The 27,615-nt window shown below is 44.4% G+C and overlaps 1 protein-coding gene across 2 annotated transcripts in view; it reads right to left on the reverse strand.

The window, feature by feature from the left end:
* Positions 1-2,152: 2,152 nt before the first annotated feature.
* LOC141099288 (tetratricopeptide repeat protein 39A-like) overlaps positions 2,153-27,615 on the reverse strand; it is a 32,288-nt gene continuing 6,825 nt past the window's right edge. For both annotated transcript variants that reach the window (XM_073587499.1, XM_073587500.1), the window contains exons 4-19: positions 19,420-19,551; positions 19,083-19,138; positions 17,504-17,571; positions 16,888-16,952; positions 16,646-16,745; positions 15,629-15,694; positions 15,397-15,505; positions 14,469-14,536; positions 12,455-12,514; positions 12,202-12,363; positions 11,069-11,160; positions 10,872-10,992; positions 7,644-7,755; positions 7,405-7,519; positions 3,371-3,487; positions 2,153-2,614 (exon numbers count right to left, since the gene is read on the reverse strand). In XM_073587499.1, the coding sequence (XP_073443600.1) occupies positions 2,494-2,614; positions 3,371-3,487; positions 7,405-7,519; positions 7,644-7,755; positions 10,872-10,992; positions 11,069-11,160; positions 12,202-12,363; positions 12,455-12,514; positions 14,469-14,536; positions 15,397-15,505; positions 15,629-15,694; positions 16,646-16,745; positions 16,888-16,952; positions 17,504-17,571; positions 19,083-19,138; positions 19,420-19,551 (1,564 nt within the window). In that variant the 3' untranslated portion in view covers positions 2,153-2,493. The remainder of the gene's footprint in view (positions 2,615-3,370; positions 3,488-7,404; positions 7,520-7,643; positions 7,756-10,871; positions 10,993-11,068; positions 11,161-12,201; positions 12,364-12,454; positions 12,515-14,468; positions 14,537-15,396; positions 15,506-15,628; positions 15,695-16,645; positions 16,746-16,887; positions 16,953-17,503; positions 17,572-19,082; positions 19,139-19,419; positions 19,552-27,615) is intronic.

Consider the following 27,615-nt stretch of genomic DNA (forward strand, 5'->3'; position numbering starts at 1 on the left):
TTGGGAAATATCTAATGTTTTCATCTCTTGACCAAGGCATTGCACTATTTGATGCTTTTCAGCAGCAGAGAGATTCGTTTTCTTTCCTAAATTCCTTGAAACCTGTGCCCTGCTTAATAATGTGGAACATCATTCTTAAGTAGTTTTCCTTTAATTGGGCTCACCTGGTAAACTAATTATCACAGGCGTTTGAGATTGATTTCAGTGATCTAAAGAGCCCTGATACACAATACCATCTATGAGTTTATTTGAAAAACAAAAAATTACATCTTTATGACACTTAAATCCAATTTGCATAATAATTTGGAACGCAGTGTAAATAGGGTGCAGGCTAATGATTTAAATTGTTAGCAGGCCTCAAAACCGTTAAATGTCCATTTTGCAAGGCTGCGAGAAAATCTCGCCATACGGATGCCATACAGATGCTGACATGCGCAAAATACGCGACCACACCTTGCTTACGGATGACATACGGAGCACTATTTAGGGGTCATTCATCCGTATTACGCATGTAAACTACGGACCGTATTTTGCGTCGGTTAGTGTGACCCCGGCCTAACCTGAAAGATCTGGAGCAGTTTTGCCTTGAGGAATGGGGAATAATCTCAGTGGCAAGATGTGGAAAACCCATAGAGACTTATCCACGGCGACTTGTACCTGTAAGGCTACTTTCACACTTGCATTAGGAGGCGCAGCGCACGGCCGCCGTGCAGCTCTGCCCCCTGCCGCGCCCCCTCCGGTCAGCTCATATGGGCACAAGACGCATACAATCTGCGTCCCCTATCTTTAGCATTGGGTACGCAGGCCGCGCGCTGGTATGCTTTTGTCGGTGCATGCGCCCTTTTGACGGTGCGCTGAGCACACCAAAATGCAACATGGTGCCAACTGTCAACTTCGCACATAAAGCTCAACGTGCCTTACTGAGAGATGGAGAGGTTACGGAGCTAAAATCTATGAAGTGAATTAGTGACTACATCAGCACAGCTTCTATCCTGCACGGATTTCATCTTCATGTACTTCCCTCCATTAATGCAGCCTGTTTTCTCTGCCCTCCCCGAGATACTTTCTCTCCTGCCCCTGGTGTGGAAATCTGTGTACAACCCCTTCTCCTCCCTCCTGCAACATCTACGGCTCAGAAAGGGAGGCACAGGAGCTCTGCTGGATATAGGACATCTTTTCAGATCACTCTTGATAAATATGGGACTTACAGACTCTACTGCAGCAAAAAGGTTTAACGAAGACGATTTAGGAAGTTGTATTTATGAAGCAGAGGAACAATAAAAAACACAGCCTTCATTACTGCACTTACGCCTATTTTATTTTTTTTGTCTAGATGTTATAGTTTTAAATCAGTTTATTGTTTTCCTCCAAATTCTTCAAAGTTGTGCCTGTGGTGAAGTGTATTTATCCTTTGTCCGTTTTTTTTTCGCTATTGTGGTTGCATTTCAATAAAGTCTCAATTTTTGGCAAATGTCCCCCCAGTTCTCCTTCATTAAGTGTTCTTATATACCAAATTTTTTTACTCCAATATTATACAATCATGTGACTATTTGCTCTGTGATGGGACGGACAGCCTGCATATCTAGCTCCTCCCACCTGACTCACCATGTGCTGAGAGGGACAGCCTGCATATCTAGCTCCTCTCCCTGACTCACCATATGTTGGGAGGGCCAGCCTGCATATCTATCTTCTCCCACCTAACTCACCCTGTGCTGGGAGGTATAGCCTACATATCTAGCTCCTCCCACCTCACCGTGTGCTGGGACAGCCTGCATATCTAGCTCCTCCCCCATGACTCACCGTATGCTGGGACAGCCTGCATATCTATCTTTTCCCACCTGACTCACCCTGTGCTGGGAGGTATAGCCTACATATCTAGCTCCTCCCACCTCACCGTGTGCTGGGAGGGACAGCCTGCATATATAGCTCCTCCCACCTGACTCACCATATGTTGGGAGGGAGAGCCTACATATCTAGCCCCTCCCCCCTGACTCACCCTGTGCTGGAACAACCTGCATATCTAGCTCTTCCCACTGGACTCACCCTGTGGTGGGAGGAGCAGACTCCATGTCACATAGTTTAGTCCTAGTCACCCTGTGGACGGTCAGAATTTGCTCACTTACCATTATAAGATGAACACCGGACAAAATGCTATAACAACTATACAATTTATTACATTTACAGCCCGTATGCTGCAGGCGCTGCAGTCACTGGGCCTCATAAAAGAACATGACAACCAACCAGAGTCTGTGTCTCATTTCTCCAGCAAAGGTGAGAGAATGAATAGTAAGCTCTGATTGGCTGCGGTAGAGGACACACTGGGGTGCGGAGCCCTCTTTTTTTTTCTGGCTCCTGCAGGATCAGTCTTCACACCAATTAATATAAAACACGTAACAGACAATTCTTCAGTCACATGGGGCAGATTGTGGGCGCTAACGAGGGAAACCAACGGGGCTGGCGACCATATTGCATCTGTGGCATTGGGTGCAGCAGTCAGGAAACGCTGGCGCCATCTGTGCTGTTCTCCTCAGAGTCCGGGGCCTTCAGCTTCGAGAGGGCGGCGTGGACCCTGAACAGGGTGCGCGACTCCATGGAGTAATTCTTGTAATTGTTTCTAGAGGAAAAAACAAACAAAAAGGAAGACGAGGATGAGGGAAAGGACCGTGAGCTCCACGAGTCTGACATGAGGACGGACATAAAGCTCAGCGCTTCATTTACTGAAAATGCTGCCAGTCTGTCACATAGTAATTACATTATACAGTGCTGGCCGCCGGCAGCTCCTATAAAGGGAAAAAAAACAAAAACAGGCAGAGATGCTTTACTTGTATAGACAGGCCTCAATACAACTGCACTAACAGGGTGCAGCGGACCCAACTAAAATGGCAGCTGCACAGGTGCAATAATACCTAATGACACAGCCAGCCTACAATCAGGGATTGGCCGTGTGGTACACCAGTGCAAAAAAATAATCCGTATGTGGCCTCTGTTCATTATAGTTAGCACTGGGCAGCCCCCCAATATGGTGTTACTAAGAGGCTGTGAACCATACGCTCTGCATTCCCTGTGTGAACACTGCCACATGCGGATTATTTTTTTGCACTGGTGTACCACACGGCCAATCCCTGATTGCAGGCTGGCTGTTTCATTTGGTATTATTGCACCTGTGCAGCTGCCATTTTACTTGGGTCCGCTGCACCCTGTTAGTGCATTTGCATTGAGGCCTGTCTATACAGGTAAAGCATCTCTGCCTGTTTTTGTTTTTTTCTTAAATATTGGAGGATTTTTTCCTCAGCTCCTATAAAGGGGCAGCTCCCTATACAGCGAGCGCAACAACGTGACAGCAATGGGCGCCGGACAAAGAGCTACATACTTAGCACGTCGCAGGAATGGGATGGCGTCTTCTCCTCTGCGCTGCTGCATGTAAAGGAGACTCAGCTCCAGCAAGGAGTTCGGGACTAAATGGTGATCATACTTAATCTTCTTCTCACTGCAGAGAAAGAAACAAGATTATTATTAATTTGTGTCCAAGAATATAACTACTATAATACTGCCCCCTATGTACAAGAACATAACTACTATAATACTGCCCCCTATGTACAAGAATATAACTACTATAATACTGCCTCCATGTACAAGAATATAACTACTATAATACTGTCCCCTATGTACAAGAATATAACTACTATAATACTGCCCCTATGTACAGGAATATAACTACTATAATACTGCCCCTTATGTACAAGAACATAACTACTATAATACTGCCCCCTATGTACAAGAATATAACTACTATAATACTGCCTCCATGTACAAGAATATAACTACTATAATACTGTCCCCTATGTACAAGAATATAACTACTATAATACTGCTCCTATGTACAAGAATATAACTACTATAATACTGCCCCTATGTACAAGAATATAACTACTATAATACTGCCCCTATGTATAAGAATATAACTACTATAATACTGTCCCCTATGTACAAGAATATAACTACTATAATACTGTCCCCTATGTACAAGAATATAACTACTATAATACTGCTCCCTATGTACAAGAATATAACTACTATAATACTGCTCCCTATGTACAAGAATATAACTGCTATAATACTGCCCCCTATGTACAAGAATATAACTGCTATAATACTGCCCCTATGTACAAGAATATAACTACTATAATACTCCCCCTATATACAAGAATATAACTACTATAATACTGCCCCTATGTACAAGAATATAACTACTATAATACTGCCCCTATGTACAAGAATATAACTACTATAATACTGCCCCCTATGTACAAGAATATAACTACTATAATACTGCCCCTATGTACAAGAATATAACTACTATAATACTGCCCCCTATGTACAAGAATATAACTACTATAATACTGCCCCCTATGTACAAGAATATAACTACTATAATACTGCCCCTATGTACAAGAATATAACTACTATAATACTGCTCCTATGTACAAGAATATAACTACTATAATACTGCCCCCTATGTACAAGAATGTAACTACTATAATACTGCCCCCTATGTACAAGAATAAAACTACTATAATACTGCCCCTATGTACAAGAATCTACTATAATACTTCCCCTATGTACAAGAATGTAACTACTATAATACTGCCCCCTATATACAAGAATATAACTACTATAATACTGCCCCCTATGTCCAAGAATATAACTACTATAATACTGCCCCCTATGTACAAGAATATAACTACTATAATACTGCCCCCTACGTACAAGAATAAAACTACTATAATACTGCCCCTATGTACAAGAATCTACTATAATACTTCCCCTATGTACAAGAATATAACTACTATAATACTGCCCCCTATGTACAAGAATATAGCTACAATAATACTGCCCCCATGTACAAGAATGTAACTACTATAATACTGCCCCCTATGTTCAAGAATATGACTACTATAATACTGTCCCCTATGTACAAGAATATAACTACTATAATACTGCCCCCTATGTACAAGAATATAACTACTATAATACTGTCCCCTATGTACAAGAATATAACTACTATAATACTGCCCCCTATGTACAAGAATATAACTACTATAATACTGCCCCCTATGTACAAGAATATAACTACTATAATACTGCCCCCTATGTACAAGAATATAACTACTATAATACTGCCCCTATGTACAAGAATATAACTACTATAATACTGCCCCTATGTACAAGAATATAACTACTATAATACTGCTCCTATGTACAAGAATATAACTACTATAATACTGCCCCCTATGTACAAGAATGTAACTACTATAATACTGCCCCCTATGTACAAGAATAAAACTACTATAATACTGCCCCTATGTACAAGAATCTACTATAATACTTCCCCTATGTACAAGAATGTAACTACTATAATACTGCCCCCTATATACAAGAATATAACTACTATAATACTGCCCCTATGTACAAGAATATAACTACTATAATACTACCCCCTATGTCCAAGACTATAATTACTATAATACTGCCCCCTATGTACAAGAATCTACTATAATACTGCTCATATGTACAAGAATATAACTACTATAATACTGCCCCCTATGTCCAAGAATATAACTACTATAATACTGCCCCCTATGTACAAGAATATAACTACTATAATACTGCCCCCATGTACAAGAATAAAACTACTATAATATTGCCCCTATGTACAAGAATCTACTATAATACTTCCCCTATGTACAAGAATATAACTACTATAATACTGCCCCCTATGTACAAGAATATAGCTACAATAATACTGCCCCCATGTACAAGAATGTAACTACTATAATACTGCCCCCTATGTCCAAGAATATAACTACTATAATACTGCCCCCTATGTACAAGAATATAACTATTATACTTCCTCTATGTAGAAGAATATAACTACTATAATACTGCCCCCCTATGTCCAAGAATATGACTACTATAATACTGCCCCCTATGTACAAGAATATAACTACTATAATACTGCCCCCTATGTACAAGAATATAACTACTATAATACTGCCCCCTATGTACAAGAATATAACTACTATAATACTGCCCCCTATATACAAGAATATAACTACTATAATACTGCCCCCTATATACAAGAATATAACTACTATAATACTGCTCCTATGTACAAGAATATAACTACTATAATACTGCCCCCTATATACAAGAATATAACTACTATAATACTGCTCCTATGTACAAGAATATAACTACTATAATACTGCCCCCTATGTACAAGAATGTAACTACTATAATACTGCCCCCTATGTACAAGAATATAACTACTATAATACTGCTCCTATGTACAAGAATATAACTGCTATAATACTGCCCCCTATGTACAAGAATATAACTACTATAATACTGCCTCTATGTAGAAGAATATAACTACTATAATACTGCCCCCTATGTCCACGAATATAACTACTATAATACTGCTTCTATGTACAAGAATATAACTACTATAATACTGCCCCTATGTACAATATAGCTACTATAATACTGCCCCCTATGTACAAGAATGTAACTACTATAATACTGCCCCTATATACAAGAATATAACTACTATAATACTGCTCCTATGTACAAGAATCTAACTACTATAATACTGCCCCCTATGTCCACGAATATAACTACTATAATACTGCTTCTATGTACAAGAATATAACTACTATAATACTGCCCCTATGTACAATATAGCTACTATAATACTGCCCCCTATGTACAAGAATGTAACTACTATAATACTGCCCCTATATACAAGAATATAACTGCTATAATACTGCCTCTATGTACAAGAATCTAACTACTATAATACTGCCCCCTATGTACAAGAATATAACATACTATAATACTGCTCCTATGTACAAGAATATAACTACTATAATACTGCCCCTATGTCCAAGAATATAACTACTATAATACTGCCCCTATGTCCAAGAATATAACTACTATAATACTGCCCCCTATGTACAAGAATATAACTACTATAATACTGCCCCCTATGTACAAGAATATAACTACTATAATACTGCCCCCTATGTACAAGAATATAACTACTATAATACTGCCCCCTATGTACAAGAATATAACTACTATAATACTGCCCCCTATGTACAAGAATATAAGTAGTAACAGACTTTCAGTATCACAGGAGATCACTATCCTGCCTGTAGCTGAAGGAGTATTGGCAGCAGCAGGAGCCTCTCCTCTCTATCCTATCTTTCCGCAACATTTTTTCCCCCAGCAGTATGATCATGATACTAAAATGAAAGATCAGCAGATTAACCCCTTTGTTCCCGGCAGGATTTCTAGGCACTATAATTCATATCTTGGTGTAGTTCTCCAGGAATGGGTCACCTCTGGAAGATGTCGGTGAAGCACTGCTCCGCTTGGGTCAGCTTTCCCTGATGCTTCAGACACAGTCCTTTCAGAAGTAAAATGGAGCAGCGGTCATCGTCCTGGTAGTCATTGGCTGTCACGAGAAGACATGGAGTCATCTATGATGTTGGGTCCTGGTCTCCATACAGCTCACGGTTTGCCATATGGCACCCCTGCTCGGGATGGCGGCGCAGCACCACAGCTGGCACATTACTCACCTGGCATCTGGAGCAGGCGGTTCTCAGCCGCACAGATTGTATCCAGGGTGTCTTCTGTCAAGTGGACGTCTTTACCGATCACAGAGAAGCCATTCCACAAGTACATCATCTCCTGGAGGACAGGAGAAAGCAGATGTCGCCACTGCTTAAAGGGGCACACACAACGTTCATTAACACTTTACTTTCCCAGGACGTACTGGTATGTCATGGAGAGGATACATTGGTATGGGGCTCTGGCGCTGAGCTCATCCCACTCATGGTGGGCGCCGGCTGTGTTATACAGCTGGCACCAGCAGCGATCAGAGCCAGGTACAGTCGCTGCAGTCTGACTAATCGAACGCTGCTGTCAATCTCTGTCCGACCTCGGTGGAGTCTCCGTTCTAGCGCCCATCGCCCCATTTCTCCCACACACAGCGGTGCGCGCGATCACAGGATGCCTATGGGTTGCCATGTTGCCGCCACATTGGTGCTCATGTGAAGCACAGCCACAGGCTGGACTTCATAGGGGCTTGTTATTTCTACCATCTTTCTGCAATTCTGAAATGCTGCGCTATATCGTCCTGTAAGCAGACTTAAAGAAAAAAAATCATCAAAAAAATAAATAAAATTTTAAGTCGTCTTCTCTTCTCCCACCGCTTTGCGTCCCCACCCCACCGAAATACAAGAATAAGTAAACATTTGTTACTGCCGAGTCAGGAAGAGTTCGAGCTATCGAAATGCAAAATTAACCTATAAAGTAAATAACATAAATAATTTAAAAAAAAAAAAAAAAAAAAAAAAGTCTAGAAGCACCAGATTTAATTTTCCATAACATTATATGATCAAATGAATGGTGTCCTCTAAAGCTACAACTTGTCCCTAGAAAACAAACAAACAAAAAAAAAAAAACAGTTATGGCTCTTGGGGAAAAAAAGGGGGAGAAAAAAGTGGTCATTAAAGTGTGACTTTGTAATACATCTCATCAGAGAAATCTGCTTCTTTCTCCTCCCGGACGGATTATTCATTCTCATTTGATTAGTAAAATCTGTGTTTAGTGGAGACAGGTTTTCAAATTTCTAATAGGAGATGACAGTTGGTGCTCATAAAACTCTATGGAGGGGAGGAGCTAGCGATAAAGGAGAGGAGTTGGAGACAGACACAGACAGCAGAGAGGAAAGGAGCTAGAGACATGGCCACAGGAGAGGGGAGGAGCTAGAGACAGACACAGCCAGAGAAGAGGGGAAGAGCTAGAGACAGACACAGCCAGAGAAGAGGGGAGGAGCTAGAGACAGACACAGCCAGAGAAGAGGGGAGGAGCTAGAGACAGACACAGCCAGAGAAGAGGGGAGGAGCTAGAGACAGACACAGCCAGAGAAGAGCTAGAGACAGACACAGCCAGAGAAGAGGGGAAGAGCTAGAGACAGACACAGCCAGAGGAGAGGGGAGGAGCTAGAGACAGACACAGCCAGAGAAGAGGGGGAAGAGCTAGAGACAGACACAGCCAGAGAAGAGGGGGAAGAGCTAGAGACAGACACAGCCAGAGAAGAGGGGGAAGAGCTAGAGACAGACACAGCCAGAGAAGAGGGGGAAGAGCTAGAGACAGACACAGCCAGAGAAGAGGGGGAAGAGCTAGAGACAGACACAGCCAGAGAAGAGGGGGAAGAGCTAGAGACAGACACAGCCAGAGAAGAGGGGGAAGAGCTAGAGACAGACACAGCCAGAGAAGAGGGGGAAGAGCTAGAGACAGACACAGCCAGAGAAGAGGGGGAAGAGCTAGAGACAGACACAGCCAGAGAAGAGGGGGAAGAGCTAGAGACAGACACAGCCAGAGAAGAGGGGGAAGAGCTAGAGACAGACACAGCCAGAGAAGAGGGGGAAGAGCTAGAGACAGACACAGCCAGAGAAGAGGGGGAAGAGCTAGAGACAGACACAGCCAGAGAAGAGGGGGAAGAGCTAGAGACAGACACAGCCAGAGAAGAGGGGGAAGAGCTAGAGACAGACACAGCCAGAGAAGAGGGGGAAGAGCTAGAGACAGACACAGCCAGAGAAGAGGGGGAAGAGCTAGAGACAGACACAGCCAGAGAAGAGGGGGAAGAGCTAGAGACAGACACAGCCAGAGAAGAGGGGGAAGAGCTAGAGACAGACACAGCCAGAGAAGAGGGGGAAGAGCTAGAGACAGACACAGCCAGAGAAGAGGGGGAAGAGCTAGAGACAGACACAGCCAGAGAAGAGGGGAGGAGCTAGAGACAGACACAGCCAGAGAAGAGGGGGAAGAGCTAGAGACAGACACAGCCAGAGAAGAGGGGGAAGAGCTAGAGACAGACACAGCCAGAGAAGAGGGGGAAGAGCTAGAGACAGACACAGCCAGAGAAGAGGGGGAAGAGCTAGAGACAGACACAGCCAGAGAAGAGGGGAGGAGCTAGAGACAGACACAGCCAGAGAAGAGGGGGAAGAGCTAGAGACAGACACAGCCAGAGAAGAGGGGGAAGAGCTAGAGACAGACACAGCCAGAGAAGAGGGGGAAGAGCTAGAGACAGACACAGCCAGAGAAGAGGGGGAAGAGCTAGAGACAGACACAGCCAGAGAAGAGGGGGAAGAGCTAGAGACAGACACAGCCAGAGAAGAGGGGGAAGAGCTAGAGACAGACACAGCCAGAGAAGAGGGGGAAGAGCTAGAGACAGACACAGCCAGAGAAGAGGGGGAAGAGCTAGAGACAGACACAGCCAGAGAAGAGGGGGAAGAGCTAGAGACAGACACAGCCAGAGAAGAGGGGGAAGAGCTAGAGACAGACACAGCCAGAGAAGAGGGGGAAGAGCTAGAGACAGACACAGCCAGAGAAGAGGGGGAAGAGCTAGAGACAGACACAGCCAGAGAAGAGGGGAGGAGCTAGAGACAGACACAGCCAGAGAAGAGGGGAGGAGCTAGAGACAGACACAGCCAGAGAAGAGGGGAGGAGCTAGAGACAGACACAGCCAGAGAAGAGGGGAGGAGCTAGAGACAAACACAGCCAGAGGGGAGGTCTGTCCTGGCTACTTGTGAGAGGAAGGTGGTGGCCAAGACAAAGGGTGGAACATCAGGTACGCAGCCCATTGGTCCTGCTCAGCATGATAGCTGCTTTTGTGTATGGAGGGGGCTGACTGATTATTTTACTAGCTAAGACAGCCCCCTTTCACAATGCTTATTGAGGGAAAGCAATACGACTGCACTTATCACTGCCATCGGGACTAATCACAATAGCGATGTACCCACCAGTGCAGGAACCGGTAGCCCGACAGGATCCTTGACCTGGTACCTCCTTGCCTTCCGGATCACGTACTTTTCAGTGGGGGGAGATTTTCCAGCTATTTTCTGTTTTAATGAAGGCACAAGTCTGTGGATGACAAAAGGTGAGCGGTTACTGGCTCCTCACATGTCTGTGGAGAAAGGGTGCGCTACAGAGTCCGTACCTGAACAACTCCACCTCGCTCTCATCGAAAGGCCGAGGCTCATCGGGAAGGAGCATGCTGAGAAAGGCCGCCTTCATGTACACATACATGGCCTGGGGGAATCAGAGGAGACCACGTCATCATAGATCAGTGTCCGGAGAAAAGAACAGTGAGTGCAGCTCTGGAGTATAATACAGGATGTAACTCAGGATCAGTAATGTAATGTATGTACACAGTGACTCCACCAGCAGAATAGTGACTGCAGCTCTGGGGTATAATACAGGATGTAACTCAGGATCAGTAATGTAATGTATGTACACAGTGACTGCACCAGCAGAATAGTGAGTGCAGCTCTGGGGTATAATACAGGATGTAACTCAGGATCAGTAATGTAATGTATGTACACAGTGACTGCACCAGCAGAATAGTGAGTGCAGCTCTGGGGTATAATACAGGATGTAACTCAGGATCAGTAATGTATGTACACAGTGACTGCACCGGCAGAATAGTGAGTGCAGCTCTGGAGTATAATACAGGATGTAACTCAGGATCAGTAATGTATGTACACAGTGACTGCACCAGCGGAATAGTGAGTGCAGCTCTGGAGTATAATACAGGAGGTAACTCAGGATCAGTAATGTAATGTATGTACACAGTGACTGCACCAGCAGAATAGTGAGCGCAGCTCTGGAGTATAATACAGGATGTAACTCAGGATCAGTAATGTATGTACACAGTGACTGCACCAGCGGAATAGTGAGTGCAGCTCTGGAGTATAATACAGGAGGTAACTCAGGATCAGTAATGTAATGTATGTACACAGTGACTGCACCAGCAGAATAGTGAGCGCAGCTCTGGAGTATAATACAGGATGTAACTCAGGATCAGTAATGTATGTACACAGTGACTGCACCAACAGAATAGTGAGTGCAGCTCTGGAGTATAATACAGGATGTAACTCAGGATCAGTAATGTAATGTATGTACACAGTGACTGCACCAGCGGAATAGTGAGTGCAGCTCTGGAGTATAATACAGGATGTAACTCAGGATCAGTAATGTATGTACACAGTGACTGCACCAGCGGAATAGTGAGTGCAGCTCTGGAGTATAATACAGGAGGTAAATCAGGATTAGAGGAAGGGTCTGCGGCACCTTTGACCACCGGTTTTCTTTGCTCAGCAGATCGGCATAGAAGTACGCCATCTTCCACATCCCCTTGTAGGCGAAGCACCACATCAGCTCCCAGTAACACATGTGGTGAAACTGCTTCCAGGACTGCTGGGCCGAACACCCAGCCTCATACCAGTGGATGGCCTGGGACGGGGCGAGAAGATTGAAGAAACTCCGGTGTGAACAGGACTCAGGTAAGTAGCAGTAAAGTCGAGGTTTCCCCTCCGGGTCTCACCTGATCAATGTTGCCTTTAATTTCCTCAATCCTTCCAGCGAAAAAAAGGAAGATGGCGCTCTGTGATGGAAGAAACGATCACTTGGTTAATAGTCTAGCACTACAGTCTATAATGGGAGGATACACCGGGCATCGTTATAGAAGGACTGTGCAGTCCCATGTAAGATTGCCATACAATAACTGAACGCTCAGCTCTGCTACATCGCTGCACTGTCCCAACGAGTCACATCAACATGTTGACAGCAGATACTGTCTTTAATAATATCCACTTTCTTTGGTTTCTGTTGGAATTATTGCAGTTTTTATACTGACCACTAGATGTCAGTACATTAATCTGTCACCAGGTCAAAAGATTTCAGTTCTTGCTCACATTTGGTTCCCACTGATCCATTGAGTTTTCCAGTTTTTGTTTGTTTTTTAATCTGCCATATGGCTCCACAGATATGAGCCTTTTTCTTTAGTGATAATTATTCTGGTATTTACAAGGGGGCGTGGCTCACAGGGTGATGAGCAGAGCGATCTTAAGACCCACCCCCGAGGATCTGTGAGCCACACCCCTTTGAAAAGACCATATAAAATCAGCACTAAATAAAAAGACCCATACTCTGGAAGCGCATGGGGGATTTAGGTAAAGAAAAAAAAAGCACCGCATCTCCTGGGATTAGCAGGAATAAAATAAGAGCAAACATTGGCCACAAAGAACCTTTTACCACTCTACTGAACTGCCTTCCTTATAGTACAAGGGCCGTAGAGACGAAAAAAAAAAAAAAAAAAACTTTTTCCTTTTCTCATTTCCTGTCTCTGTTGTGCAGATTTTGGCTTATAAAGAGGGGGCTGCAGAATACCATGGGGGCGCAGGCAGAGATGCTTCACATCTTCTGACTCTGCCCAATTATAGTAAAACAGCATTGTACTGGGAAAAAAATGTCTCTTCCTCCTCCCCCGAGGAGGTCAGAACTGGCTTGTTCAATCTGATATGGAAAGACAGAGGTGTCTAACCTGATCACACACAGATCTCCACACTCCCGATGCTTACGGTCATTCCTGAGCGGAGGGAAGAGGAAGAGAGCTGTAATGTCGTCACATATAGTGCTCTGGATCTATCCAGCCAGCGGCACAGAAAGCCACATGGACATACGCAGAAAGAGACTGTCCGTTATTCAGGAGAGCTTTTCTGGGCATGCTTCGATCTGGGTAAAGGTTATTGTGAAGGTAAGGGGAGGAGGTGAGCGGTGACATCCCCTACTGTGAATGATGGCTCCTGTGTTATCTACTGTATATAGCGGTGTTATCCATCATTGTACAGGAGGAGGAGGTGAGCTGTGACATCACCTATTGTGAATGGTAGATCCTGTGTTATCTACTGTATATAGAGGTGTTATCAGTCATTGTTGAGGAGGAGGTGGTGAGCTGTGACATCACCTATTGTGAATGGTGGATCCTGGGTTATTTACTGTATATAGAGGTGTTATCAGTCATTATACAGGAGGAGGAGGTGAGCTGTGACATCACCTATTGTGAATATTGGCTCCTGTGTTATCTACTGTATATAGAGGTGTTATCAGTCATTGTACAGGAGGAGGTGAGCGGTGACATCACCTATTGTGAATGTTGGATCCTGTGTTATCTACTGTATATAGAGGTGTTATCAGTCATTGTACAGGAGGAGGAGGTGAGCGGTGACATCACCTTTAATAAAAGGCAACACACTGTTCAACTGCTGTACAGACTGCATATTTATTAGCCATAACCATTTGTGTATGAAAAGCCCCTGAGGCCCCAGTTCAGGAAAATCAATTTAGCATCTATAGGGGCAAGAGGATGTGGTCACAGAAAGCCCTGAGATCCCAAGGCCTCCTGGCAGGGGACAGTGGCACCATACATGATAAGCGGAGGTTCGGTTCCTGGCAGGGAGCCCCCAGAAGGACATCATGTAAGACTTTATAGGTAGGACCATGTCATATTTCTCACGATTCCTTCTTAAAAAAAAAAAAAAAAAAAAATCCGTCCTCACCTTTGGATATCGGCCGAGATACGGCTGAAGAAGGGAGTCTGCTTCTCTGACGTCTTCCTCTCCGATTCCTGTAAGACATGAGGAAGACGCCTTAGGTCTGTGCCCACCACGTTCTTGGAGTGCACATGGCTGTGAGACGGGCCTCTTTTGGGGTGTTACCTCAGATGCTAGTCCAAAATGGCTGGTCATAGACTTTCATCGCCTACCCCTGGACCAAGCCCAAGTTGTGGAACCAATGGACTCCTTTCCGTCAGCCTCACACCTGTGCCCACCCCCCTCTAGGGTCTGTTTTGTGAGACCCCCCCTGATCCACCCCTTAAGGGAAGTGATCTTCAACCTGAGATTTGCCATCATTTAATTTAAATAACAATTTGGGGACTTAGTTTACGGCCTAAATTTACTTTAGGAGGCCAATTTTAAGGTCTACATTAATTTGGGGGGTTCGGTCTACGGTCTACAGTTAATCTGGGGGCTGTTTCTAGGGTCTGAAAATATTCCGGGGTGTACATCTATGGCCTGACTTTATATGGGGGACAAGTCTATCTGGGTGTCACAATAATTTTGTGGTGGGGGGCAATTCTGCAATCCCTATGGGGGGGAGGGGGTCAAGCCTGGGTCATCATTTAATCTGCGGGTCAAGTCTGGTCTACAATCTCCATGAAGGGGGTCAAGCCTGGGTCGTCAATTCCCGTAGGGGTCACGATTGGGTTTACAATTAATCAGGAGGTCAATTCTATGAGCAGAGAACAGCAAATGTGGATTCTCTCCTACTGGGGGTTACCGGGCTCCAGGACCAAAGTTTGCACCGAGGCCCATAGTACAGATAACACAGACCACTAAAGTTGTCAGATGGTCCTGTGATTGTCAGACGATTGACAATGCTGCCACAGAAGCCCGCATGCCCTGGAGCCACGAGGAGGAGACTCACCCAGGACGAAGCTCAGGAAGGTGTAGTAACACAGCAGGAGCATGGTGCAGAGCAGGGACCGCAGGTTATAAGACGTGGCCCCTTCTTGGAGCTGGGTCAGGCCGTACTCCTGAGGGGCGATTAGACAAGGTAAGACTACCGTAGACACTGCAGACCTCATGTGGTCACAATGTCGCTGTTGCCATTAGCCCAGTTCCCCCTCTATTACAGCCCTATAACATTATATAGAGACCTTATCTCCAGAGAAGCCGGCAAACTCCAGGATCTTCAGAATCCGGGGAGGGAAAAGGGACAACGTCTGAGGGTAGAAAAGATGAGTGAGTGATGGCGGCTCCTGTGCTCCCACAGGTGCACCCATTATGTACCTTGTATAGGAGTTCCAACCTGGATTACACTGCAGAGCTGCATTCACCACATGCAAGCTTCAGAGCTTAAATCTCCCTACATGCCCTGCTTGTTCAGTGTCTGCCCAGACCTTGTCTTAACTCTCAGAAGATAACTTTTTTCTCTGCATAATAGGAGCAGAGCTAAGCTGTCTGAGACGAGCCTGCTGACTGTTTACAACGACAAACAGCAGAACTGTGAATACAGCTCTGGAGTAAAATAGGAGGTGTAGAGTTTTAGTGCTCCTTAAAAGGGGTTGTCTAAGTTTGGGAAGAAAGTCTGCAATCTACGACTGGAGACTTCTGAATAATGGCAGTGTGCGGTGAGCACACAGTCAGGATTCTCCGGTGTTACCGGTGAGAATGGGTGGTCACGAGACCGACAGTATGCGATGAGTTCATCCCGTCTCCGTGCACTTGTACGGAGAGATGACAAACCCATCTAGTCTGCACATGACGGTAAGGATTAAAACTCACTGCCTTCGACCACACCGGAGAATCCGGAGAGCGTGCGCAACACACACTGTCAGGATCCAGAAGCCTGTACTCAGAGAGTGATTGAAGACATCCCACGCATGGACAACCCCTTAAAGTTGGGTCAGCTATCAAACACCCCACTATGATCCCATAGTAGGAGTACCTCCCCATCCTCCCCCCACCCCAGATGTCAATTATACCGTACGATGCAAACATCCATTTACCTGTGGATAAAGCTCTTCTGGCAGCAAAAGAAGAAGGAAAAGCACAATGAAGACAACAAACAAATCACAGACAACGCGACTGACGACACGGCGAGTGACCAAACCGTTTCCAGATTATTGGAGCATATTGACGCCTGCTGTATATACCGCAGGGACCACACTCACCAAATTAAAGGCGCCGACACCCAACGAGATGCCGCCCTGGAGGTGAGCGTGAGACTCTCCTTTTCGGAAACCGTTAGACTGTATGAAGTTATTAAGTTCTCTGGAAATAAACATAAAAAATCTATATGGTAAATAATAAGGATGTCAGAGAATGCTGGGAGTTGTAGTTCTGCAGAAGATGAAGGCTGCTAGTATGTCATCTGGACCGATTCATGTCATTCCTAACATCACACAGATCTCACCTGTAGATGACGTAACTGCTCCGAACCTTCATCCCACCCTTTATAAAATTGATCATATTCTCATCCTGCATAAAGAAACAGACTTATAGCAGATGTATTCTTCTACATAAGGGGGCGGTATTATAGTAGTTATATTCTTGTACATAGGGGCAGTATTATAGTAGTTATATTCTTGTACATAGGGGGCAGTATTATAGTTGTTATATTCTTGTACATAGGGGCAGTATTATAGTAGTTATATTCTTGTACATAGGGGCAGTATTATAGTAGTTATATTCTTGTACATAGGGGGCAGTATTATAGTAGTTATATTCTTGTACATAGGGGGCAGTATTATAGTAGTTATATTCTTGTACATAGGGGGCAGTATTATAGTAGTTATATTCTTCTACATAAGGGGGCAGTATTATAGAAGTTATATTCTTGTACATAGGGGGCAGTATTATAGTAGTCATATGTTTGTACATCGGGGGCATATTTTATTTATTAGGAGTCAGGACGTCATCAAATACCTATCTTCCGTGCTTTTTATGTCAAGAGTTTATATTCAGGACTCTGATGATGTAACATAGTCCTGGGTTGGTCTCGCTGTGAGGCTTTGAAGTTTAATAGGTACCTGCAAGAAGATCAGAGCCGCCCGTTGTAGCAAACACTCAGCAAAGCAAACTTCTGCATGTGCCTCAACTGCAATGAGAAAGACACCAGTGTAACCAGTGTGACAGCTCCGCAGCCACAGACTATCAGCTTACATAGAAGCTGCTATACACTACTACACAGTATACGGCAGCCCTGTTAGTCCTGGTCAATGAGCTTAATTTAAGTGCATGTTCCCAGGCAAAGATCTGAAGACGCTCAAAACCCTGTAAACCCTGCAGCAATGTTTGCCATGATGCTTTAAGTGTATAAATACCTCTAACAAAGGGACAGCATCTCTCAAAGTGTAAAGTGTATTATATTATTATATATATATATATATATATATATATATATATATATATATATATATATATATATATATATATATATATATATATATATATATTTATTTAAAAAAAAAAAAAAAAAATTCTGCACACCCACCCAAGATTAGATCCATCAAGGAAAACCAAAAAAAGGCCATCAAGAAGTGGCAGTGACCTCACTTAGAACTGGATGTCCCTCAAAAGTTATTGACAAGAAGAAAATTAATCCAGGAGGCTGTCAGGAGGCCTACAGCTGCATACATTTCTGGCAATTACTGGTTGCGCACTGCATGTGACAACAATCTCCTGTATTCTTTGTTTGTTTGGACTGTGGGGTAGTGTGGCAAGACAGAAGCCTTCTCTAAAAAAAAAAAAAAAATCCAAGCCCACTATGTTTTACCAAAATGTACTTTTAGTCTGACAAAAGCATTTGGTAAAATGTTTTATGTCTGATGAGACCAAGGATAATTTTTTGGATATATTTCCAAAAAGAAATGTTTGGCATGAAGCTAACCCTGCACATCACCAAAAGACCACCATCCCCACAGTGAAGCACAGTGGAGGCAGCATTGTGCTTTGGGGCAGTTTATCGGCAGCTGAAACTGATGGCTTTAGTCAAAATGAAGTGATTTATGAATGGCTCCGTCCAAATATCAGTCAATTTTGCATCTAAACCTTCAGGCCTCTGCTAAGAAGATGAGGAATTCACCTTTCAGCATGATGAGCCTAAGTGACCGCCAAAATCTACAAAAGAATGGTGTCAGCATAAGATCAGTTTTGGAATGGCCCAGCCTGAGCCCAATATAAAATCTGTGGGTCACCTGAAGAGGGCACTGTACACAGGAGATTCCCCTGCAATCTGACATGTTGAGTGGGGCCCTTTCCTTGCCCACGACAGCGAGGCCCTTTCCTTGCGCCCGACAGCGAGGCCCTTTCCTTGCCCACGACAGCGAGGCCCTTTCCTTGCCCACGACGGTGAGGTTTTTTGTACCCACTGCTGTGGCCTCACTATAGCAGCGCCTGCCACAGGTGACCTCCTCCTTATGGCGTTCCCCACACTGGCTTTCCCATTACAGTGTCGCCCACAATGGCCTCCCCTCTGCCTTCAGTGAGTGGAAGCGACTTTCTAAATCCAGAGCCTGAAAGCAAGTACAGTCCTTATACTCCTCACTGCTGAGGGTTTGCTACAATTGAACCCAGTCTCACAATACTTACTGATAATGGTAATCTCACCTTCTGTAAACGTTTCCGATCCGGATTTGTTAATGAGGGAAGTTTTCTTCCGAAACCTGAAGAAACAACATGACATGAGGCGGAAATGATTGCGACAGAGGGTGTGAGCATGGTGCAGTCTGGAGAGAGTTACGGGGAGGTCTACTACACCGCTTTAGGAGTCAATAGGGCGGAGTCACAATGGAAGATTGAATTTACACCCAATCACATCACTTCTTATAAATGATTCTAAAGCTTTTTTGGTAATTAAAACATTTATTTACTCACTTTTTTTTTTTTTTTTTTTTTTTTTAGAAAACCGTAAACTGAATCTCTCCCATAAATCATGAAATGTTACCTCTGGCAGATGTCTTGCGCCTGTTTCATCACTTGTCCAGCGTTACTGATGTCATCGGGTTCGAAGGTCATCATGGCCTGCATCTCCAGGATGGTGCCATATACCAGGCTGTGGTACATGCTGTCTCTGGCCCTGGGATCAGAGAAAGACGAGATTTCATCCCAATTATTAATGAGTGATGACTGATGAGTGAGCATGCTCGGGTGCTAACAGAGTGTCTTCGGCGTGCTCGAGTAATATTTTAGAGTCCCCGCGTCTGCATGTCTCGCGGCTGTTCGACAACCACAACACATGCAGGGGTTGCGGGTTTCAAGATGTTTTCGCCCAATTTATCTTTTGCAACTGTTCAAAAAGTCTCAAAATTTGTCGCAAATCTACTTTAGTTCCCACTCTCCACCCCCGGTGTGATTTTTGTATAAATTTGCAAAAAAAGTCGCAAAAAAGGATTATAAGACAAAGATGATTGTTTTTTTTACTTTGCTCAAAATTCATAAAACATAAAATAGACCATTTTGAAGATTTAAAAAAAAAAAAAAAAAAAAAAAAAAAAAAAAAAAAAATCGGTCCGATTTTGACGCACAAATGTTCCCGAGCAGTGATCCATATGTAATCCGTTTTCAATGCAAGGATGTTATTTCCTCGCATCTATGTATCTGTGTGACATTCGTATGCCGTGATTTCATCGCAGACATGTGGCCAGAAAATGACCTGGAGAATGCTTGTGTATTTCTCGCAAGTCACATTGATGGTCCGTGTGGCGTCCGTTTTTTCCTCGCACCCATACACTTGCATTGGCGTATTACGGACGTAATATGCTGACAATCGCAGCATGCTGCGATTTCACTCGCTCGTATAATACGGCCGAGAAAAAAAACGTGATGGGAGCTGCCCCATAGATTAACATTGGTCCGGGCACTATGCGACTTTCTCGCATAGCACTCGTCCGTATTCCTCTCTAGTGTGACTCCAGCCTTAGGTTTAGTTTCATTCTGGACCCAAACCAACGGGATGAAAACCCTGGCAAATTGTTCACTGGAATCTCTTCAATGTATTTGTTACAATTAAAAAAAAAAAATCTGTACACAGGCTTGAAGATTGGTAATCAAGTATTAGTATACTCAGAGGATCTGTTACTTGCTCAAAACAATTGGATTACATACCTAGTAAAAATCCCTGAGTTCCCCTGACACAGACACTCTTTTCCGTTTTGTGCTGCGTCGCTCCATTACGGAGACATTCACATTTATTAATTTTTGAGTCCAGTATGTGAAATTTCTGCTTTCAGCCCAACTAAGCGTTTCTTCATAGTCTTCTCTGGTGGCGTGTGCTTCCACCCCTCACTCAAAGAAGCTGCCAATCACAGATCAGCTGCTGAGCTGTCATTGGCAGCATCTAGGAAAGAAGGGTAAAAGCACACGCCCCCAGAGAAGTCTATGGAGAATTCCCAGTTGGTCTGTAAGTGGCGATTTCACATACCGGGCTCCAAAAGCAACAAATGTGAATATCTTCACAATGGAGCGACACAGCGTAAAATGGAAAAGAGAGGCTGCATCAGGAGGAGCTCAGGGAGTTTTACAAAGTATCTGACTCAATGTTTTGAGCCTGTGACAGGTCTTCAAAATATAAATAGAAGCAAAATGATGGCAAAGAAAATAAAGTCTTTTTAGACTTACGCCCCCGTCACACACAGCGAGAACGCTGCAGAGTCACAAGTTTTGTGACGCAACAGCAATCTCACCAGCGATATCGCTGTGTGTGATACGTATCAGCAACCGGCCCCCCTGCCGGGTATCGCTGATCATGCTCAAATGCCCTGAACCTTTTTTTGATTGTTGGTCTCCCGCTGGCCAGCACGCATCGCTGCGTGTGACAGGCAGGAGACCAGCGATCAGCGAGCTGGCGCTGGTTTCCAATGTAAACCGCGGGTAACTAAGGGCGCACGTCACTTAGTTACCCGCTGTGTACCTTAGATACCAGCGTGCTGGGAGCTGGTATCTAAGGTAAACAGCGGGTTTCTAAGCGCCGCGAGGAGCTTAGAAACCCGCTGTTTACCATGGTTACCAGCTCCCAGCACGCTGGTATCTAAGGTACACGGCAGGTAACTAAGCGACGTGCGTGCGTGTTACCTGCGTCGTTGCTGTCCTGATCGCTGGTGAAGCTGCCTGTTTGGCATCTCACCAGCGATCATGTAGCGACACACCAGCGATCATGTAGCGACACACCAGCGATCCTGACAAAATCATATCGTTGTCGGGATCGCTGGTGCGTCGCTATGTGTGATGGGGGCCTTAGGAGCTCAGTTGGCTCAGGTGGATTTGGATTAGCTAAAAAGATGTTTGTGTTACCGCATATGTAACTAAGTGTAACGAGAGAAGATCGCAAATGTTTACAGTTTCTAGTAGAGTGGAGTGTAGATAGCCGCCTACCGAACAATGGTGCCACTGACAGCTATCTTACTCGACTCCTCCTTACCCCAGAGGACAAGTTGTGCCTGAAGAATGGTCAGGTCACTTCATTTAACCTCTTGGCATCTTTGGAAACCTGAAGCTGTTAAAAGAAACTCAAAAAACTGAACAAAGAGCAGCGGGTGGTTTTTACATTGCAGTTAGTGATTTTTCAGGTAGGTGACTACGCAGTTTTCCCTGAAGAGGTCGTGTACACATAACACTAGGGTCCAAAAGGAACGGCAGTCCTAAATCTGACAAGCTGATCCTTATCTTCCCCAACATCGTTGATCAGGGGCCACCATACACATTACACTGTCAGTCGGATCCGTAAATGGGGGCTTAATAGAAAAAACTCCTAGACAGAGGTGGAATATAGTGTAAAGCCCCCCTCCACCATAAACATACAAACATTGGCTGCATCCATTGATATCAAAGGGTTCAGCTAACAGTCAATGTAAGTATGAGTGGCATTTACATGCTTAAGATTATGGATGATGGGTGATGAGGTCTGTCTGTGTGAGAGTGTAAATGGAACGTACCACAACTACATTTTCTTAGTATTTGGATGAGGCCCTCCTGGTTTTACCTTCAAGGGTCTATGGATGACCCTGCTTATAATGCTTTCTGGCTTTGCACTGGGTGCAGAGCCTTTATGAGTGCAGGAGTACCCTTCTTTCTGGATTTAGCAGTATGTGTGTAGTGACTAATAACCAGCAATCTGACCTTGTTATCATGTTTGGTATTGTGCTTTCAAAAATTATGTTTGTGATGAGTTTTCCTCTGGAATTCAGGACAATGCACCTAAAGATGACGGTTATTTACTTTATCCCAAATATTTAACTCGGAGACTGCAAATACTGAGATCATATGTCTGAGTGAAAAAAAAAAAAAAGGCTTTGCCCCTGTGTGATATCGCTGTACATGGTAGAACTTCACTACGGAGCTGACAATTTGGAGCCAAAAAAGAAAAAAAAAAATAGAACTTTGACAATGACTATTGTGTTTGACAATGGAGGATGCAGATACATTAGCGATCACTTGACTTTGACCAGGAAACTTCATTTTCAAATTGGAAATCGGATGCTCCCAATTATGCTCGGAGGTCGCTTCAGAATAATAAATGTAAGGAGAAAAAATAAATAATACTCCCCTCACCAATTAGCTGTCCCAAGGCATTAGCACCCACCCATTTGGTCCTAAGCTCAGTCTTCATCATGTGATGCCCTCATCTGACATCTTCACTCCCAACATTGGAGTTGGCCTCGGACATCACTACTCACATCATGACGTCACAACACGAGTTGGGTGTGAGTGTCACAATGACAGAGGCCTACTCTGCGCCAGAAACCCCGGCATAGCGTGAAGGTGTCAGAAAACTACGTCATTGGGTTTTGGTTTCAGCAGTGAAAATCGTCCAGGATTTCAAAAATATTCCCAAAGAAAACCACAGTAACAGATTTAAAGAGGATGGTCACTACTATTCTATTTAACCCCAAATAACATTTCACTTTCTCCAGGGTAACAGGATAAAATGGACCCCAAAATATTTTGCGCAATTTCTCGAGTGTGGCAATCCCCCATATGTGGTGGAAAACTACGTCTGACCCTCAGTGGAAAGCTCAGAAGCGACGAGGCGCCATTTTGGAGTTCAGATTTTGCTGGACTGGTTTGAGGGTGCCATGTCACACTGGCAGAGCTTCTGAGGTGCCAGACAGCAGAACCCCCCCATAAGTGACCCTATTTTACAAACTACACCTCTCAATGAATTGATCTAGTGATCATATTGACACTACGGGTGAATTTTATACCATTGGCCAATGAAGAAAAAAAACAAATTATATTTTCACCCCAAAAAAGTTGTTTTAGCCCCAGATTTTACATTTTCGCACTGATAAATAGGTAAAAATGGCAGCAAAATTAGTCCCACAATTTATGCCCAAAGTAGAAATACCCCATATATACTGTAGCTGTGCAGTCCTGCTTAGCCACACAGAGAGACTCCAGAGGGACGGAGCGCCATTTGCTTCCTGGAGGGTAGAATTCCCTAGGATAGTTTGCGGAATTCATATACAGAGCCCGTAAGTGCTTTAAGAAGAGAAGAATCCCCCCTCAAGTGACCTCATTTTGTTAATCATACCCCTTAGGGAATTTATCTACACACGTAGTCAGTGTCGGACTGGGGGTGCTAAGGGCCCACCAGTAACATTGACTTTGGGGGCCCATTTTTCACCTGCATACTAATATTACACTACCCTCATTCACAACTTTACCTATATCTCTATATAATAAACTGAGCAGTTTGGTTAATGAATGATAATGGGCTGCTTTTTTCTGTACCGAGTGAATCAATTGAATTATGCAAACTACTGCCCATATAGTGGAGTTGGGAGTCCTGATCTGCACAGGGGCCCACCGGGGGATTCCCCCGTTACCCTATGGGCCAGTCCGAGCCTGCGCGTAATGAAGATTTGACTCCATGGGTGTTTTTCCGAAACAAGCAGCAATGAATGTTGCCGAGTGAAAATTGGAAACTGCCGTTGTAGAGACCAGTATGTTGTAGTGACTAGTACGTTTTGCTGCCCAGCTCATGCTTCTGAAGTAATTAGGTGGGCTAAATGTGGTTTAGGTATACTGGGGTTTAGAAGGGAAGGGGGCCACTTGGATTTGGGAGCGGAGAATTTGCCGAATTTCTTTTGAAGGATTATGGAGCCATTTTTCTTTTCCAAAGCCTTTGTGCTACCAGGAAGGAGTAAGCCCCCTATATTTCCATTACCAGTTGACAGACCTGATTTGTTTTTGTTTTATTAACCGAGTTGCAGCTTTTGTTGAGAACATTTTACATAACATTTATGATCACATTTATCCTGTGCTCTACGCTGAGCACCTACTTTGGGGTTTTCATCTAAATCTCCAAATCATGTGATTCAGATGAAACCCCCCAGGGATCCATTCACTATAATGAGGCGGAAGAGTTACTCTGGGCTCCGTCTGGCCTCTGTTTAGTGTTGTCTTTTTCATAAGTGCACAAAACTGTGGCAGACCGTGCTTTTATGCAATCCTAAAAAGACAAATTGCCAGATCGTAGGCCAGACAGGTCCACAGTGCCTCCATCTGCCTCATTATAGGAAATCTTCCTCTGGAGGGAATCTTCATCTGAATCACGTATCTCAGAGATTTACATGGAAACCCCGGTGTAAGCGCTCAGCGCAGAGTTCAGGATAAATGTACGCCGAGCCTTACTGCGATCTCTGGGGGCAGAATGAACAAAACAGCAGGTGAATAATTGGTTTTATTATCGGGTCGGTGCGATCACAGCGATACCAGATTTATCTCGGGTTTTTATGTTTGGCTCCTGTCACACTAAAAGATGCTTTTTATTGCAAAAACTAGTTTGGAAAGCCATCATTTTTCCATATTTCGGTTGACAGTCATGTGGGGCTTGTTTTTTTTGCTGGACAATAGCTTAGTTACTCACCGATAACGGTGTTTCTCGGAACCAATGACAGCACCTCGAAGAGAGGGGATCCGCCCTTCAGGGACTGGAACCTACAGATAAAAGGGCGGTACCTCTCCTCCTCCTTCAGTTGGTTACAGAGCATCAGAGGGTCTCCAGATTAGTTAAACAGAAATATATGCACAACATTATAATATTGCTTATTTATCAGAAGCACTGCGCTTAAATGGAAACACTCTACAAACAGTAAAACGTGCTCAACACACTCGTGAAGGGGAGGGGAATAAGGGGGTGCTGTCATGGGTTCCGAGAAACACCGTTATCGGTGAGTAACTAAGCTATTCTCTCTCACCCATGACAGCACCACGGAGAGAATTACAGAGATTGGTAGCTTAGGGAGGGACCACCGCCTGAAGGACCCTTCTCCCGAAGGTCAGGTCAGACGTAGAGGCTAGATCTAATAGATAGTGTGTGAAAAAGGTCGAAGGTGATGACCAGGTGGCCGCCTTACAGATTTGTTCTATCGATACCTCAGATCTTTCAGCCCATGAGGTCGCCATCGCTCTTGTGGAATGGGCTCTCAACCCTTCCGGGATGGTATTTCTACTGGATGAATATGCCAGGGCAATCGCATCCCTTATCCACCTTGCCAGGGTACTCAGATGCTTTGAGTCCCTTCCGAGGTCCCTGGAAACATACAAAGAGAGCCTTCCTTCCTATATTTTTTGGTGGCCTCTAGATACTGTACTAGGCACCTCTTCACATCTAAGGTGTGGAATTTTTCTTCCTCCTTATTTTTAGGATTTGGGCAGAAGGAAGGACTACCTCTTGGGACCTATGAAAATGTGATGACACTTTTGGAAGATAGGCCGGGTCAGATTTTAAAATGACTCTATCCTCTAGAATTTTTGTGAAAGGTGGCCCTGCTGATAAAGCTTGGATATCGCTCACCCTGCGAGCCGATGTTAGTGCTTCTAGGGGCACGTTTTTAACGACAGAATTCTTAGCGATGCCGAGTGAATAGGTTCGAACGGAGGGCCTGTTAGTGTGGACAGTACAAGATACAGGTCCCATGATGGTAATCTTTGACTAGCTATTGGCCTGGATCTGGTTACGGCCTTAATAAATCTTGCCACCCAAGGATTACCTGCCACATCACGGTTATAAAGGGCACCTAAAGCCGCTACTTGCATCTTTAATGTGTTGACCGCTAGACCCTGTTCTAGGCCCCTTTGTAGAAATTCTAGGATCTTATCAATGTGAACCCCGTCCTGAACCTTTACCCCAGAAGTGGAAAAGAATTTTTTCCACGTTCTCCCATAAGCTCTCATCGTAACCGGTTTTCTACTTTATTGTAACGTAGTTATCAGGTTCTCAGAAAATCCTCTGCCTCTCATCAGCGCCCTCTCAAATTCCATGCAGTTAAATGGAGGTTCCCTGCCTGAGGGTGTAACACTGGGCCCTGCGATAGCAGGTCCGGGAGATCTGGTAGGATCCATGAGTCGGTTACCGAGAGCACTTAGCCAGGAGAACCAAGTTCTTTTGGGCCAGAAGGGGGCTATTAATATTCTTGCCCCGTCCTCCCTGACTTTTCTTAGGACTGCCATAATAAGCATGATCAGGGGAAAGGCATATGTTAGGCTCTGCGACCATGGGAGCATGAAGGCGTCCAGAGCTAGAGGATTCGCTCTGGGGTCTAGGGGGCAGAAGGTTTTCACTTTTTTGTTTCTGAAGTCGGCGAATAGATCTATGTTCGGGCCCCCCACATTTTTACGATCTGCCGAAAAATGGACCACTTTAGGACCCATTCCCCTTGCCGTAATTGGCTGCGGCTCAGAAAGTCTGCTCTTTGGTTCTCCGTGCCTCGGATGTGTAGCGCTGACAGAGATAGCAGGTTTGCCTTTGCTAGTTTGAGGACTCTGGAGGATGTGTCCATTAGGGCTCGGTACCTGGTTCCCCCCTGATGAATTATATAGGCTACAGTGACTCAATTGTCCGAACATATGCGGACATGATGACCTTGGAGCAAGGGTAGGAAGTGTGTTAACGCATAGCCCACTGCTAAGAGCTCTTTCTGGTTTGAGGAGGCTTCTAATTCTTGACCTCCCCATGCACCCCGAGCCACCTCGTTGTTCATGTGTGCTCCCCATCCTGTGGGATTGGCGTCCGTGGTAACTATGTGTGTTATTTTTGATACCCAGGGGATCCCTTTGGAAAGGTTGTCTTGGCTTCTCCACCAAGCTAGAGAATGAGTAGTTTTTGAATTTAAGGTAATACGATCCTATAGGTGTCCCC

This window comes from Dendrobates tinctorius, unplaced genomic scaffold (assembly GCF_039654945.1).
Source record: "Dendrobates tinctorius isolate UK_male_01 unplaced genomic scaffold, ASM3965494v1 ptg000099l, whole genome shotgun sequence".
Classification (NCBI taxonomy): domain Eukaryota; kingdom Metazoa; phylum Chordata; class Amphibia; order Anura; family Dendrobatidae; genus Dendrobates; species Dendrobates tinctorius.